This window comes from Triplophysa rosa, linkage group LG11 (genome assembly GCF_024868665.1).
Source record: "Triplophysa rosa linkage group LG11, Trosa_1v2, whole genome shotgun sequence".
Lineage (NCBI taxonomy): Eukaryota > Metazoa > Chordata > Actinopteri > Cypriniformes > Nemacheilidae > Triplophysa > Triplophysa rosa.
The window spans coordinates 13,283,204-13,300,301 of record NC_079900.1 but is presented as its reverse complement, the minus strand read 5'-3'; the positions used below and the strand labels follow the sequence as shown (position 1 = coordinate 13,300,301).

Genomic DNA, 17,098 nt, shown 5'->3' with positions numbered 1-17,098 from the left:
CATTTTTTAAGCATTTTTGAAATTCTGCAAAATCACAGAACTAGACTGCAAATGTAAAGGTTGGGTGTAAAATGACATGCAAAACATCTCATTTAAATTTACAAACACGTTTTTTTCTGGCGCCCCAGCGCTATTAAATATTACCCTTTTATTTTTATATTTATGTTGTTTGCTGCAAGTTGTCTAAGAATAACAGTTTGTAGAATTCACATTTAAAATGTTTATTTCTATGTTTATTTTTTATCAATTATTAATACATTTTTGTGTTTCATTTTTCATTTATTTTTGTGAACACTGTTTCAGGACCATGGACAGTTACCTTGGCGCGAGGCGCTTTTGCTTATCGGTGCTTATCGGTGCTGTTACCAAACTAGCTATAAGGTTTGTGAAAGAAAACCACGAATCAAACTATGGAGTTGACATATACATTTGTAAAGAATACAAATTTTAATACAAGGGCATTAGGCACGTACTATCTGTCTGCATTTGCATTTGAGTAAAAATGAATACTGTGACACTTCCATCTGCAAATTGCAGTTAATCTCGCGAGGTTAATTTTATTTCAGCCTGTGTAGTTACCATATTTTATCTAAACCGTCTGTGCATTCCTGCCGCTTAGTCTGACTGTTCAGGGAAACATGAAAAATTCGCCTGTCAGTCGCTGCTGATCTGTTGACTGAACCTGCGGGCTGGAAGCTGGTGTCTGCTGGAGCTCTTGACCCTGGGCTTTACCGAACTGACGCTAAACGCATCGCGTACGGTTGATCACACGCGCACTGGTTCAGATTGTGAACATGTAACTGCGCAAGATCAAGGGATGAGCCGAGATGCAGAGGACACCCGCTGCTTTTAAATTCAGCGTTTCTTGTCAATGTTATAAACTCGCCAGAAATAAGACATGTAGTCAATCCAAACTACAAATGAGAGAGAAGCACTGACAATTCTCGTGTAACTACTATACCCAACGGCATTGGGATGAGGCTCTTGTAGGGGGACCTATATCCTCTTCTGATCACCGCTTCCTGTGATATCGGATAGGTGAGCACTGTTAAGGTCGCACGAGTCTATCGATTTTTGCCACTCTTTTGCTCTTAAATGAAACTATAGGCTACTCAACCATCCTTAAATCCCGTTAATCAAATACTGCTAATATTACCAATATGCCAATATAGTTCATCTAAAATTGTCAGTAGCTAGTGTTTTATTATTCATTTTAATAGACACTAGTCTATTAAGGGTGGGTGTGTTGGTGGAGATGGAGAGTTGTCAGAGGTAGCTGTACTGATGGGAAATCTCCGTCTATTAATTCCGAAATGTGCTGCTAAGAATAGCCCGTCGGTCCTCGCCCTGCATGCCCTCGCAAAGCGGAGCCGTTCCCGAGAGACGCGCGTTTGAATGCGCAGCTGTCTCCCAGCGCTCACATCCCCGTCCACTGGGCACAAACAGTCCGTCCTGACAACGCGCTGCCAGATTGGGATGCTTCGTTATCTCTAAAACCGATCAACCCCGACTCTGTCGTATAAACAAGCCGATGATATTATCGTGCGGCAAAGGCAGGTGAGCTGTGTGCAGCTCACACAGGCTGACAACACACTTAGGTTGAAGGTACAGGTACAGCCATACTGGAGTCAGACCGGGGAGAGGAATAAATGAATCAGTAGGGGTACTGGGGGGGTGCATGCGTGCTGCAAGTGCTTTGGAGACGAATAGCACTGAATTGATCAGTTGCTCATTATATAGCTTAGCTTGTCAGCTGATCGGAGCGGGTTGTGTTTCACAAACCGATATCCTGAGAGCCCCCACCCCACATTCGTCCTCAACTGCCTCCTCCCCCTCTTTTTTTTCTCAGGGGCGCTTGACGGAGAGTAACGAGGCTAACAGACAGCTCAACACTGGAAGAAATAAGGAAAAGAGGGATCCGAGTGTTCTCATGAACGGATTGCCCTCACTCGTGGAAGATGAGCAGATCCTGCACGGCCCGGAGCCCGATGAATAAGAGCGGCTATGGGAACGCGGAGATGTCGCCGTTGTCCTCTCACGATTGATGGTTTTACTTTATGTGTGTCCCTTCATTGGATTTTATGACGGTTGGATTGGTATTCTCGCACTGAAATGCTAGTAATGGCTCTGGCGGAAAAGATGACACCTTACCAGTGAGCTCAAAACCAATCGATCATTGTGATCTGTTTCTTTGCATCCGACTAGAAACATATGTCGTTCAAAAGAAATATGAATTAACATAGGACATCTCGCATCTGTCTGTAGTGGAGATCGCAAATGCATGCGAGTAAACGTGATCGAGGGGTGACCGAAGGCAGATTATAGCTATACCGTGCCAAATATTGCGGATGTTACTAAATAAATAAATAATTCGATTTTTATCCTATTTTTTCCTATAACAAGATTTTGATATTGCAAAAATGGCAATGTATCGTTGAAAAGTCAACTCAAATGATTGCTCAACATTTTTGCATTTTTCTTCACTTAAGGTTATTACACCTAGATCGTATAACTGATAGTGGCTATGATAATTACAACCTGAATTTCCAAGGAAAAGCAAGCGAAGCAAGAGAGGGACAGTTCTGGAAATATGAGAATGGAGCAACGGAAAAAGAGAGATTTACCCAATAATTACATTGCCTTGGAAGTATACAGTGCATGATTTTGGACATGAAATGAGATGATGATGGACCATTTTGTAAATTGAAAGGTGCAACGAACCTGTGAACTACAGAACATAGCCTAAGGCACGCTTGTTTTATTCGATTTTTGCTTGTTTTTTGTTCGTTTGTTTTGTAATAATTTTCTCTGCCAGAATATACAAGCATCAGCTCCTGGATCCTAAACGTCACGTAAAAGCCAGGAAGACAAATGTACACTCCAGTTATACACGTATTAAGTTTTGAAGCAGATGGGATGTAATGTGGTGTGGTCGCGTTGAATATTCACCCTCTTTTCTCCTGCTTCGTGAAGACTGGCATTTGGTGTCTATAGAATGGCTAGGTTCGGAGATGAGGTGCCGTCCAGGTATGGCGGAGGTCCGGGACACGCTCAAGGGGGACCCGGCCGCGGCGGCAGCAGGCAGGGCGGCCCGCCGGGTCCTCATCAGAGAATGTACAAGCAGTCGATGGCCCAGCGAGCCAGAACTATGGCCCTGTACAACCCAATACCAGTGCGGCAAAACTGCTTCACTGTCAACCGATCTCTGTTCATCTTCAGCGAGGACAACTTTGTGAGAAAATACGCCAAAAAGATCACCGAATGGCCATATCCTTTTAAACACCAAACGAGAAGCTCAAAGCCTTCAGTTAAGGTATACATGTCACCTTATAATGTACAATAATTATCGATCCAATACTGCTGATTTAATGATAAAACAAGCACGTGATGTGATGGTTTTGTGCTTCGTCTCCTACTAATAGGTAAAGGGCTGAATTTTGGTTTTTCTGAGTTTTTTAGGTAGGCTATACGATTACTTGTGGCACAATAATTTGATACGATTTCTGGCGTGTGTGTGTGTTCGGTGTGTTACGTACGGGAGTGAGGTGAGCTGTGTGTGACGATAGCGGCCGGGCGGCGCTGTGTTCCGCGCAGGCTTGCTGATGTCAGCATTGAAGTATCTCGTCCTGGTGTCACGCGAGAGAGAAAGCGATGGTGAAAACGGGGGCGATGAGGGGAGAGGAACAGCCACCATTTCCCATATTCCAAAAGCAACAGAATATAGGACGTGTTTGCATGACCAAAGCTCTGACATTTTAAACGGGTTATTTAACACTGCAGAGAAATCCAACTTGTATTCAATGAATCAGCTCACGATGCTCATGTCAGTGAGGTCATGGCTTGAACACACAGTACGGAATATAGTTTTTTCAGCTTTAACAATAAAGAAACATATATGTGCATTTTCTTTCTATAAGATACGTTAATATGAACTGAGCTACTGCTCTGTTTCACAGACCAATGGCAGAAGAAGACACAAGAGGCAAATGAATGATAGAAAGGTATGTTTAAGGCTATAAATAGTTCAGATTGAAGAGAAGTGGACACCAGAGGGAGACAGATAGAAAGAAGTTACTCTGATCTGAGTCGTGAGCCCTTCCATAGAGGCAGTGATCTACATTCAGTCCGCAGAATTTAAATTATTTATTCGCCTTTTCTTTGTCTTCGTCTCTTAAATCCTCTTTCTCACCCAGTTTCTTAAACAAAGTACTGACCAGCATCTATTTCACTTTGTACAGACTTTAACTCATTAATGATAAATAGTTGCTCGAATCAAATTCAAGACTCTGCTCCTGGCCTACAAGACCACCACTGATTTGGCACCCCCTTATCTTCACTCGCTAATGCAGATTTATATGCCTGCCAGATCCCTACTCTGCAAATGAACGACGTCTTGTGGTGCCATCCCCAAAAGGTAAAAAATCTCTCTCACGTACCTTCTCGGGATCGGTTCCATGCATTTATGGAATGATCTGCCTGCTGCTACAAGTTCAGCAGATTCTGTAGCTATCTTTAAGAATCGTCTGAAAACACATCTCTCCCGTCAGCACCTGACTGATCAGTTCTGACTTCTATCTCTTTTCTCTTTCAATTTTTTTTAATAAAACTTAGCTCTGTAAACTGTGGTAGGCTATATGAGACCAGTTTTCTTTTATTGCACTTAGCTTTTTGTTGTCCTTATGTTGTTCCAATTGTTTCCCTCATCTGTAAGTCGCTTTGGATAAAAGCGTCTACTAAATGAATAAATGTAAATGTAAATGCCGCCGGCTTTAAAATCGAGCACCATTTGTGCCAGTATAGATGCTGATGCATACACTGCAAAAATGACTTTCTTACTAAGTCTTTTTTTCTTGTTTTCCAGTAAAAATGTCTACAAATTCTTGAATCAAGAAGCATTTTCTTGATGAGCAAACTGACCTAAGAAAATAAGTCTTGTTTTTAGTAAAAAAATATGAAATTTCAGTGAATTCGTGCTTAAAACAAAAAATCTGCCAATGGGGTAAGAAAAATAATCTTGAATTAAGGTTGACCTTTTTCTTAGTCACTCAATTCAAGATTATGTTTCTTACCCCATTGGCAGATTGTTTTGCTTGTTTTAATCACAAATTCACTGAAATTTCATATTTTTTTACTAAAAACAAGACTTATTTTCTTAGGTCAGTTTGCTCACCAAGAAAATGCTTCTTGATTCAAGAATGTTTATATATATATAATATATGTTTAGATATTTTTACCGGAAAATAAGAAAAAAAGACTTAGTAAGGAAGTCATTTTTTGCAATGTACTGTATGTGTGTGTGTCAACATTTCAAAGCGCTGTGGTAAAGTCTGGTGCATACGTACAGCACAAAAAATATGTAGGCCCTATTTCTTTATTCTATGACATATTTCTGACATAGTACCAGCTAGCCTTCTTTTATTACAAGCAGATTTCTTACGCACTTCTTTTCCATGGTTCCCGTCAGGCTAAAAATAACAGTGCTGGATTTTAAAAAGCATGTCTTGTTTCCTTTCCTCCTGCCTTTGTGGCTCCTGATCTCTGTTGTATGAATACAGAAGGGCCCCAGATAAGCGTATATATGTATAGCTAAATACTCCAATGCCCACTCCTTTGCACCATAGTTTTGTTAAAGGGTTGCAGAATATGTCAAGACTGTAATAACTGTGGTAGAAAAAATGACTGTTGTGATGTCTGAATGCTGTTGTGCCTTACACAGTGTTTGGGGAGAGCATGTTGGCATTTTGTGCCTGAACCACTGTTGTAGAAATATTTTCCAGTCCTGTTTATTCAGCATAAATTGACGGTATAGATTTGACCAGCCTTGAGTGAGTTGAGAGAGTGGATTGTGTAAAACATGTCTGTGTGAAGGTAAATGTATGATTTGGTAAATGTAGTGTCGCTTACAAGGTTTAGCATGGTTTAGTATTGCTTCTATTGTTTACCTCATTTGTAAGTCGCTTTGGATACAAGAGTCTGCTAAATGACCAAATGTAAATGTAATGTAAATGCATGCACAAGAAACAGCCGTGATAAACAAATGTTGGAGTTAAGAGTATACGAATTGGGGGTTTTAGATTGTATGTAAAGTGTGTTTATTTATTAGGCGTATCAATTGATGGTTTGTGTAGGTAGAAACGTAGATAAAAAAGACACTGAGACTTTACAAGATGTAGACAGACTTCAAAAAGAAGGAAAGAAACCTCAAAGGATGAAATAGATTTGATGGAAAACATTCTGTATTCCGGAAGAGAGAGGGAGACTGTATATAAATATTTTAGGATGGAAGCCATGTTAGATCACATACGCACCTAAATAAAACATATCACAAGGTTACATTAGTCGTATGAGTATCCTTTTCTGTTATACAAAAGGTCCTTTGTAGTGGAAACAGGCTCTTTAGATAAAAAAGAACGATATGGTGCTTATAAGAATCTTTGTGTAAATGGTTCTTTGGGGAACCAAAAAGGTTCTTCTATCATCTATAGCCTTTTTTAAGTGTATGATGATAATATCATTAAGTCTCATTTGACAATGTTAACTGTTAAGAATCCCTCTCTCGTCCTCAGTTACTCACAGTTAAAGTCTATCACCTTAGATTCATTCACACAACTGTCTCACTGACTGTCACTCACACCCACTGTCTCACTCTCTGTCTCCTCCTTCACTTTTTTATAGGCATGATTGTAAAAGATGGCAATAAGTGATTTGAATAATTATATAGACTATACTGTGTAGTGGAGACATAGATTTGGCTATAGAACATATTTTTATATTTAAAAAATTCCTCATAGTGCCCACATATTTTTTAGTTTAGTTGGCTAGACTAAGTTCACACATTTGTTTTCTAATATTCTGTGTAAAGGGGTGTTAAATAATTGGAATGTGACCTTCGCTGTCAGAACAAAATGGTCATAACACGTACCTTTTTGTCACTGGGGCAGTAACCTGTCAATAAGGTCCTAATATGTATGTACCATTAGGTACAGATATGTATACATTTGGAACCAATGTGTTCCTTTGTAATCGTTTTAGGTGTAAATGTGTACTTTTTAAAAGGGTACTGCTGCCCCAGTGACAAAAGGGTACATATTTTGACCATTTATTCTGACAGTGTTCTATTAGCAAGTCAAGAGCACCAGTCGTGGTATTTCAGATAAGCATCATGTGCACATGGCTGTTTGTATTCGCCTTCTGGACGATTCTGGTGGTTTCGTACCTCTTACCATCTGGGTCTAAAAAATGGCAGTCATCCGTAATGTTTCAGCCCAGCACTGCTAAGATGCTACTGCACAGGAGGCAGCGATGACACAGAACCCAACCAACAACTGCTTCATACAGTTGATCCGCCGAGAAACCTGAACCTCTATTAATAATGTGAACAAAGCCGTGTTTGCATGTGTGTTGACATGTACAGTATGTACCTGCAGTCAGTTCAGTGAAATGTTTTATTGGCATCTCTTGTGATTTCTGCCAACCTTCCTCCTCATTCTCGTGTGTTTCTCATTCGCTCTTGTTCTGTATCTCGTGTTCTAGTAGTAAATTATTCAGTTCTATGGCTGGGTGGTATGTGTGTGTGATGCTGACTTGGGAGAAACTATTTCGGGCACTGAGAGAGAAAAAAAGATGCTGGCTTGAATTTTCATGCTGGTGTTTGTACAGTCACGTGCTGCTTCTGCTAATGTTGTTTTCACTGGCGCACACCTCCACCTGCTGCCTCCTCTCAAACACAAACACAGACTTGCATGTTAGCCTGAGGTATAAAATGTTTTACTCTACAGTACTGTGCTTCTATTGTTGCAGCAATAGAATACTGCAACTTTTTTTTATTTGTTAAACTTTTGTTTGTTTTTGGGTAAATGGACACGTAAAACTTTACTGTAATTTCGCAGCAGGTTTGCCAGTAACTAACTGTAGAGTAATGTGCAATTTTGTTTTAAGCATAAACTTACCTAGTTTATATATTTTTCTTTCATAAACAAGACTTAATATCTTGGGTCACTTTTCTTGTTGTGTAAATGTATCGTAATTTAAGAAGTTTTAAATATTTTTACAGAAAACAAGAGAAAAATGCTTAAGAAGAATGTCGTTTTTTGCAGTGTTGCTGTGATAATGCCAGTCTCTTCTTGCTCATTTTGAATCTCAAAAGTCAAAGTGTTTTAATTTTTATTAAAGTAATTGAAAACAGTACTAATTGGAAAGTATATTAAGTAGTCATTAAATCTACAGTAAGTTACTGTCAAACCTGCTGCAAAAACTACAGCAAAGTTTTACAGTGGAGGTTAGGGCTGCAGTTTAAACTGATTAACTGAAAACTATATAACCATATATAATTTCTTATAGTTGATCATCTTCTACATGTCAATGCACACTTATTTTTATATTTCACGTTGCCACCACTGCCGAAAATTGTGCTATTCTGTTAGCAAGAGAATGTATCCAAGTCATTGTCAGTTATGTTTACACTTTTTCTCTTGTTATTTTGGGATCATCCAATTTAGATTTACCCACTCCTATAACTGCATTTTAAACAAACACTATTTGTTCACTTGTAGGACACAAAGTCTCTAGCTTTTTGAAGGTCCAGTGTCTGAAATTTAGCTGCATCTAGTGGTGAGGTTGTGAATTGCAACCAACGGCTCACATCCCTCCCTTTAGAAGCAAGGTGGCTGACACAGCACTAAGATGCTGTCACGTTTCTCTTCTTTTGCTGAAGGAGATAACGTATTTACGAAATGAGCTCTGTAGAGCAGTTTGTCTGTTTAGGGCTACTGTAGAAACAACATGACGAATTCCATGCTAGGGGACCTGCCGTGTATGTAGATAGATCTCATTCTAAGGTAATAAAAACATAACGCTTCATTATGTGAGGTCTTTATACACCTCTGAAGACATAGTTATGTTTATTATATTGCATTTCTTTAAATAGATACTCCAAAAAATGACACATTAGACCTGTGTCTAGGTCTTGACTACAGAATTGACTACACTTGTCAACGTCTGGAGGCAGCCAGGCTGAAATAGTTGCATGTAATGTGACTGAAAAGAAGGAAAAGATGTGGGTCCCTTAAGATAAAGTACTTCACTGGTACACTGCAAAAGTTTTTGACATTTTTTTTCACAAAGACTGCTCTATAACCAAGCAATAGCCTACATAAATTACCATGAATTAATGAGTGATATCAGGAGGCTGATTTAGGAATTTACAGAGGAGACCGTGGTGTAAAGTTAATTAGACTACAGTATTGTCCAGTAACACATACCTACTGACGCACACACATACACAGTATCAATGCTAATCCTGTCCTAACAGACTGAATGAGCTTTTAGAAAAGCAAAGGGTAAAGAAAGGGTAAATGAGTGATTAAAGTGAGCGAAAGAGATGGAGAGCGTATTAGTGTAACTACAGGCACATCTTTTATAGCTGCATTTAGAGAAAAAACACCCCTGTTTCTAGTTAATAAATTATTCAGACTGCAGCTCCAGAATGCTAGAGATAGTATTAGAAAAGCAAACAGCCTGGGACCTTACAGCCAGATGAGGAAATCAATACATATTTACATTTTACTGGCTGGGCTTCTCAGGTCGCACTGTATAGCGCACTGACTTTTACTACGGCTAATTACAGAACCAGTGATTCACACACGTCAAACACGCAGCACACACTCACTGACTGACTGACATGCTCCTTGAATCACTCATGTACTGTATTAGTGGATTAAAGTGTATAACTGCATATGATTGCTTCAACTCATTCGACTTCTCCGAGCACTACAGTCAGATGTGTCTAGTCAGCCATTTTGATAGCACTGCTTTGTATTGGATTTTGTAGATTGCAAGTCTTCAATAAAGTTAAGCTGTGGTGAGGAATGCCTGATGAGCCAAAACAGACTTTTTTAATGTTTTTGCACTGATTTGGGGGATCTGCAGAAGACTGTGAAATAGATTTTCAGAGAGCACAAGTAGCCTAATAGATGTCAGAGTACGAGTAAGACTGTAGAACTGTATGAAAGGTGTCTGATTTATGTTAAAATATTTGTAGAGATTATTGACGGCATAGTTTGTATGCAGACCTATTCACTGCTGTCCTTCTGAAACCTTGTCCATATTTCATGATTTGTATTTTTCCCATAAATCATCATTATTAGTCACGCGTTATGTTTGTCTTTGGGTTTTGTAAATATCTAACTAATACAAAGTATTAAAAAGTGTCAACAGTATGTAATAATTTAAAAAGTACATTTTTTTATTTCCTGAAAAAAGCGAATTTGGTCATACAAGGTTTCAGAAGTACAGCAATGTATTACTTAAATACATTACAATACATGTGTAAGTGTTTCTCAATGAACACTATCAGTCGCTAGGTAAAGTCATGTAATGTCTTTATTGTTATACAGATACAGTGTTTTTTACAATAGATCATCTTGTTTACTGTGAGAAGACAGCGTGTGAAAGAAAGTAAGATATGTCCTTGCTTACACCTGTATATTACACCTGTGCAGTTGACATAGACGTTTAATGAAGTTTCCACACCACTGCTTAGCTGACAAATTTACATCAGCTTGTATGTAAATTAGAATTATTTTCTTCGGTTACTTGTCGTTTTTATAATTGCTGTTACGGTACATCATTACTCCATTCATTTACTAATAGTTAGCATAAACAAATGTTTTATATAACCTATTTATATAGATTTTCTTAAAACTTTATATAGTTTGAATGGTTTAATAACACGGAAGTAGAAACAACTGTACAATGTATAGTCTTCAAGATATTAATTTCTGCCTGTCTAAAAGTAGCTGTAACAATTATTCCCTTTCCATTACTCAAAATTAAAAAAAAACTGGAATATAAATTTTCGTATTTACATTCACGTAGCATTAATAATGACATCACAATATTTCAAAGCCATGTTTGCTTAGTTGGCAACCTTCAGTGTTTTGCAGAGATGTAATGATAATTGCTTCATGTGGCATTAAACTGTGTCCATATGTGCCTACACACTAAAATCGACAGTGTTAAATGAACACTCACAGTGTCTCTCAGTGTCCTTTTTTAACTTGACCGTTTTTACTAGCGATTTTACTGTGTAGGGTTCTTTCATCTATATCTTTTCTTTCCATTTTAGATTGTATTCTTTACTTTCTCCTCTCAACTTGTCTCTCCATATTTCTCCATCCATTTCTCCGTGGAGCAGCGTGTCAGGCAGCTGACGGTGCAGACTGCACTCGGCTGAATGGAGATGGGCTGATGGAGGGAGATGATGAATGCACAGGTTTAGTGGGAGAGGTGGAATGAGGGAGCAGCCGGCTGAGAGGACGTGGAGGAAAGATGAAGGGATGGAAAATGAGAGATTGACGGGATGCATGAGAGATTGATGCGGCTCTGGGAAAGTGCGGGAACAATGGATTCTGATGGAATGAGTGCAGGACTTTTGAAGGGCGGGTGGCACACATACACAGATTTGTGTGCAGGTAAATACAGTGGCAAGTTTGCGTGTTTTTTGGAGGCAGCTGGCTGTTGGATTTAGAATATAGGGTAACAGGGATCATTCTGGTCAGTAATTGCGACTGCTAAACTGATATTCTCTCTCTCTATATGCACTTTGATCCCTCACCTCTCTCGGCCTTGTGCCATAACCTCCTGTACCACCTGAGTACCCTTACTTCTAACACACATGACCTTTCGCTCTCATAGCAGCGGATAATGTTTTCCAGCGTGATGCCACCGATACTACTTTACGCACACCCACAGAGGCTGAAAAGGGACACTTTCTTCCTTTCCATAGTCTTCCGCTTTATTGCATCTCTGTGGTGTTACTATATATAGTGCTGTGCAGAAGGAGGAAGGTGGGTTTATAATTAAAGTGTTCTGGCAGAACAGATCACAGCAGTGAATATGCATCCTATTTTATACAGGCCCCCTTTTCACAAAGCCAGAGATGCAAGGAGTCTTCAAAGCACTGCAAACAAATTACCGTCTGCGGCCATATCACACACACAGTCTCTAGATCAGAAACAGGATGTCCACTTTCCCTTTTATCTTTCCATCCCGACAGGCACTTCCAAAAAGAGGCAGAATTTCCGGCCGAACACACACACACACCCCAGTTGTAGTATTTAAATTAAACACTAGAATGATCACACATAACAATATCAACATTGATGATGGTTGTTCACGCATGTGGAAAACATGCACACACACACAGAGCAGAGGTCAAGCAGGGCTAATTAAAAGGCACTGTAAGTGGTAATGCATTGTAATGCTGGACTCATTGCCGGGTATTATTTCACAAGCATTTACAGTACAGCGCCTTTGAAAACCTTCCAGATCTCTCTCTTTTACTGCATATAGACAGAGTGACCACTTGCCAAGCACCAATGCGAGCAAAAACTGGCCTCGGTGAGTAAAATTTTTTTTTGGAGGTTGGACATGCAGTTGACCTTTTTGGTAACGGCAGAAAAATACAAAACGTATTTATGCTTTTAATGTATTTAAATGTATAGAAATTAATCTATTGTCACATTCACATGATTAATAACCAATTATTTATCTAGGCATGCATAATAATAATATACTGTATGTTTCCTTCTGAGCTTGTATGTTAGCCTGCACGCAAATTGGCCTGCAGTGAATGCAAGTGTCGAGTGATGAGGTCATTTAAAGCATACAGAATCTGCCTGACTCATACTCAACCACAGCCCGTATTACTTTGGCATGAATACCAGCTTATTTGCCACAGGCTCAACCAGCCGCTATGAAAAATCTGATTTTGGAGATTTTAAAGCTAATGTATATGTACACTGATGCAGAGCTCTGTGTGTGTTTTCAGTTTATTCAGTGTGGATGCTGAGCGTCTGACTACCGCGATTGTGGGATTGTTGAGAAATGCTTGACTTTAAGCATTTGAGTCTTCTTAGATGTTCAAAAAGGCTATAAACCACAAACCTTTGCGTTAACCAGCAGTAGCATTGTGTCAAGTCATTTTCCTTAACCAGTGATTCTCACTCCATTTGAGTACATGATCCTGGCTACCATCATCGCCAACTGCATTGTCCTGGCCCTGGAACAGCACCTTCCAGATGGTGACAAGACCCCTATGTCAGAGCGCTTGGTGAGTCTTTGTGTCAGTGTATTGAAAAACCAGAAGCTACATAACTTAAAAAACACACACAGACCACAGAATACAGATAATAATTGGTCCCTGGTATATGTTGCATGTAACTAACCTCGTGTTTTTCTCTGATTGTCCCTCACAGGAGGACACAGAACCCTATTTCATCGGCATTTTCTGTTTTGAGTCGGGCATTAAGATCTTGGCTCTGGGCTTTGCCTTCCACAAGGGCTCCTACCTACGAAACGGCTGGAATGTTATGGACTTTGTAGTGGTGCTTACTGGGTAAGTTCCAAGCAGTTATGAACACTTGTACACAAATGGCTCATGCATGTGAATACAGAAGGATCACTATCAATTAATTACACCAGTGATAGCGCTGTTTATTTGCACATGCCCCATCCACTAAAGAAATTAAAATCAGTTTTGGGCTAGAATACACACTGTAAAAAAATGTTTCCCTGTTTTTCTTGTAAATTTGCGGTCTTTTTGTAATTTTACATTTTTTGACCATATTTTCATAAATAAACTGTAAAAAAATCCTGTAAAAAAATGGAAATTTTCTGCCAGCTGGCGCCCCAGAAGATGTAATGATAATGATAATGTAATGATGTAATGATGTTTTCTTGTAAATTTTAGGTATTTTTCTGTAATTTTACGTTTGTTACAAATGAAAAATCTGTAAAAACAGTAAAATTACAGTTTTTTACATTATATATATGTGGAAAATCTGTAAAAAAAAAAAGAACAGAAAAATTCTGTAAAAACAGTGAGCCCAAAACACAATTTCTCAAGGGCAGTCAGGGCCGGTTCTACACATTTGGAGGCCCTGGGCAAAATTATTTTAAATACCCCTCACAGCACCCTCATCTCCTCCACCTTTTAGAATAAATAAAGCATTTTTTACACAGTAAAAATGTAACAATTTTAACAAGTTATTGATATTTTTAAAAAGTCTGTTTACATTTGAAATTGTTTCAAAATAAAATTTTAGGGCAGCCAGGATTTTTTTTTTGAGTTGTTTAGTAGTTTTTTTTATTTTTTTGACACAATTTTACAGTAAGACACTGTAAAAGATCACTTTTCCACTCTTTTGGATGAGTATATATTTAAAATAAGAAAAGGCACCATCATAAATAAATGACTGATAATCAGTCAGCTGCAGGAAAGTGTTTATTCTTTCTATAGCCTACATTCAGAGACTGGACCAATGGGCAATAACTTTAGTTTTTTGCTGCCTGTGTCTTGGATGGTGGACACGTGTATAAGGGATACTGTAGGTGTGTTCCACTTCAAAAGAAAGAAAGAATGACAGACTGTTTAGGCCAAAGTAGGGGTTGACAAAATCTTATTATCAGGTATGTACGTAAGGGATAATGTGACGCAGCCGGAGCTGACAGTGTGATGTGATGAAGACACGACGCGAAGCGGAGGGTCTTCTTGTGTCACACTGAAGGGGTTATTGCGCAATAACAACAGTAACTTTAATCCACTGATCCGATATAGGGATACATATCCGACTGTTTGCTTTCACTTAAGACATATCGGACTGTTTTCATGTGTTTTTGACATAACCTTGTATTTCACAGTAACGCAAAAAGACGCGATAGAGATCTTGCGTGTAGCCTTGCGCTGTATGGGAACTGGCGTCTATGTCCCTTACGAAAATTTATCATGGTTTTACTACAGTTAAAATGGAAAAACCATGGTTTTACTACAGTTAAAACCCCAAAAAAACATGGTTACTGTAGTAAAACAATGGTTATCACAAAATAACCATGTTTTTTGTAAAAACCATAGTAGACGATGGTTACTGTAGTAAAACCATGTTTTTTCCCTAAGTAATCAATGCACCAAAAAAACATGGTTACTGCACTTGTACCTAAAAAAAAAAACATGGTTAATTTTCGTAAGGGTGCACGAGTGACTTCGAGTGAGAAATCGATAGAAAGTTTAAATGAGCAAGCGTTTTAAAACGGGTAAAATAATACTCTTTCGTTATGACAAACAACGCCAATGACTGTAAAAGAGATGTGCGGGGACATGCGTCGCGCTGCATGTTAGGACAGGAGCACGCAGCCAAGACTCAAGTAAACTGCTGCATTTATATTTTCGAAACACTTGCAGTAGTTTGATGTTATGTGCGACACGTTAAGTTGGAGACACGTTAAAGCTATGGAGCCCCCACCTCCAAGCCTGAGACCCTAGGCAACTGCCTGCTCTGCCTATAGGAAAGAGTGCTGGGCTGCGAATATAAAGTAGCTGTATCTGAGATCTGGCATGCTTAACTGAGGTACACAGTACCGCTTCCCTAATGCAAAGAAGCATATATAATCTCTTTTTTGTGCTAAAAACACAGTGAAGATCTTTAAATGGCATGTGTTTGTGTGAGCATGCATGTGTGTGCACTGTATGTAAGTGTGTAACTGCACAGCGAGTGACGTTGTGTTCTCCTGACCTAATGAGCTCATGGTGAGCTCAGATCAGAGCAGCACTGCGGATACAAGCAGCAAGCACACACTGCAAATGTCACCTGAGAAAAGAGAGAGAAAAAGAAAAGCATACAGGTGTAGGGGTGACAGGGCTGAAGAGACTGCATGGAGGAGGTGGATGTCTGTGTTTTGTTGCGAACACAAGAAGGAAGATTCTGATGGTTTTGAAAATCGGAGGATTTTTCCTATTGACACATGTGTCAGTCCAGCATTAGGAAAATGAACCATGGTATTTTTATAGAAAAGTGATCATGTTTTTTGGCAGATAGATTGCTACTCGTATTATTACCCATTGTTTTGCTACAAATGCTATGGTTAAACTGTGGTTATTGTGTTGAGACTGTAGTAATTTTAAGGTTGTTATGATTTTACTACAAAAACAAGTTATCATTTGTTGTTCATTAGAGTTTGTTTTCTTTTTTTTAAGAAGAAAAAAGTATTGGATTACATCTGTGTTTGTATTTTAGTGGAATAGGACTGAGGTGTTTATAATATGGCTCAGCAAGACATTGCCACTTGACCTACAATCCACAAACTTGATTTATCTTAGCCAATCTGCCAGTATGACTGCAAACACTGAACTGTGATAAGTCTCATGTTATTGATAATGTATGGGTATTGTAAACAAATGTGAAAAGTAGGAGGCGTGTGTGATAATATCATAATATCAGTCATGAACTGACTCTATTATACAGACGACCACACGTAGCCTGAGGTAGACATTGGTGTACCTAGTGAGTTTTTTGTTCAATTTGGTTATCTGTTTATAGGGAAAAAAATGTATCGTGCAAAACAGGGCCAGGGCCACATAAGGTGAAGGATTTTTGGTATATGTTGTCTTGGGTGATTATGTGTGTACATACAGAATGAGCATTCCCCTGTTAGTTGTTTAAGTGACGTTGTGTGTGTAAATGGGTCACAGGGTGTGTTGGCTGCAGTACGGAGGAGAGCTTGCTGTATAAGGCAGCCATTTTCTCTGTTGGCTTCATGTACCCTTGAAATTGGTTGATTTTTTGTCCTTGTTAGCAGCTAAATGTATGTGTGTATTTGTATTTCTGTGTTTAAATTGAAATCTGATGCTAAGTTAGTGTATAGATTGTAAGGAGAGGGGGAGCGAGTCAGTATTGAATGGGAAAGAGAGAGAGAGCAGCTGATGTGGCAGGTGGAAGGAATTGCAGTGTGATTTTTGGGTTTGTCTTTCCATGTTTCCTGAGGCTTAGAAAAGAGAGCGAGAAAGAGCAAGACAAGAGAAAAGCAAGAATGCAACTGGAGAAGCAATAGGTTGGAAAAATGAGGTGGCTGGTGAGAGGGAGAGAGTGAGCGAGAGAGGAAAAGCAGAGCAAGCCAGTGAGAGCAGTTTATGTAGGAGCTGCTGCAGTAACCTGTTTTTCACTACTGCAGATGATCAATCATCCAGCAAAGCCTTGAGACACAAGAACACGGAGCCACTCTCTCTCTCTCTCTCTCTCTCTCTCTCTCTCTCTCTCTCTCTCTC

General features: G+C 39.2%; 1 protein-coding gene across 1 annotated transcript in view; it reads left to right on the top strand.

The window, feature by feature from the left end:
* The first annotated feature begins 1,629 nt into the window (after window positions 1-1,629).
* cacna1aa (calcium channel, voltage-dependent, P/Q type, alpha 1A subunit, a) overlaps window positions 1,630-17,098 on the top strand; it is an 80,848-nt gene continuing 65,379 nt past the window's right edge. Inside the window, exons 1-3 of the mRNA XM_057346269.1 lie at window positions 1,630-3,267; window positions 13,006-13,111; window positions 13,257-13,396. Coding sequence (XP_057202252.1) covers window positions 2,996-3,267; window positions 13,006-13,111; window positions 13,257-13,396 — 518 coding nt within the window. The 5' untranslated portion in view covers window positions 1,630-2,995. The remainder of the gene's footprint in view (window positions 3,268-13,005; window positions 13,112-13,256; window positions 13,397-17,098) is intronic.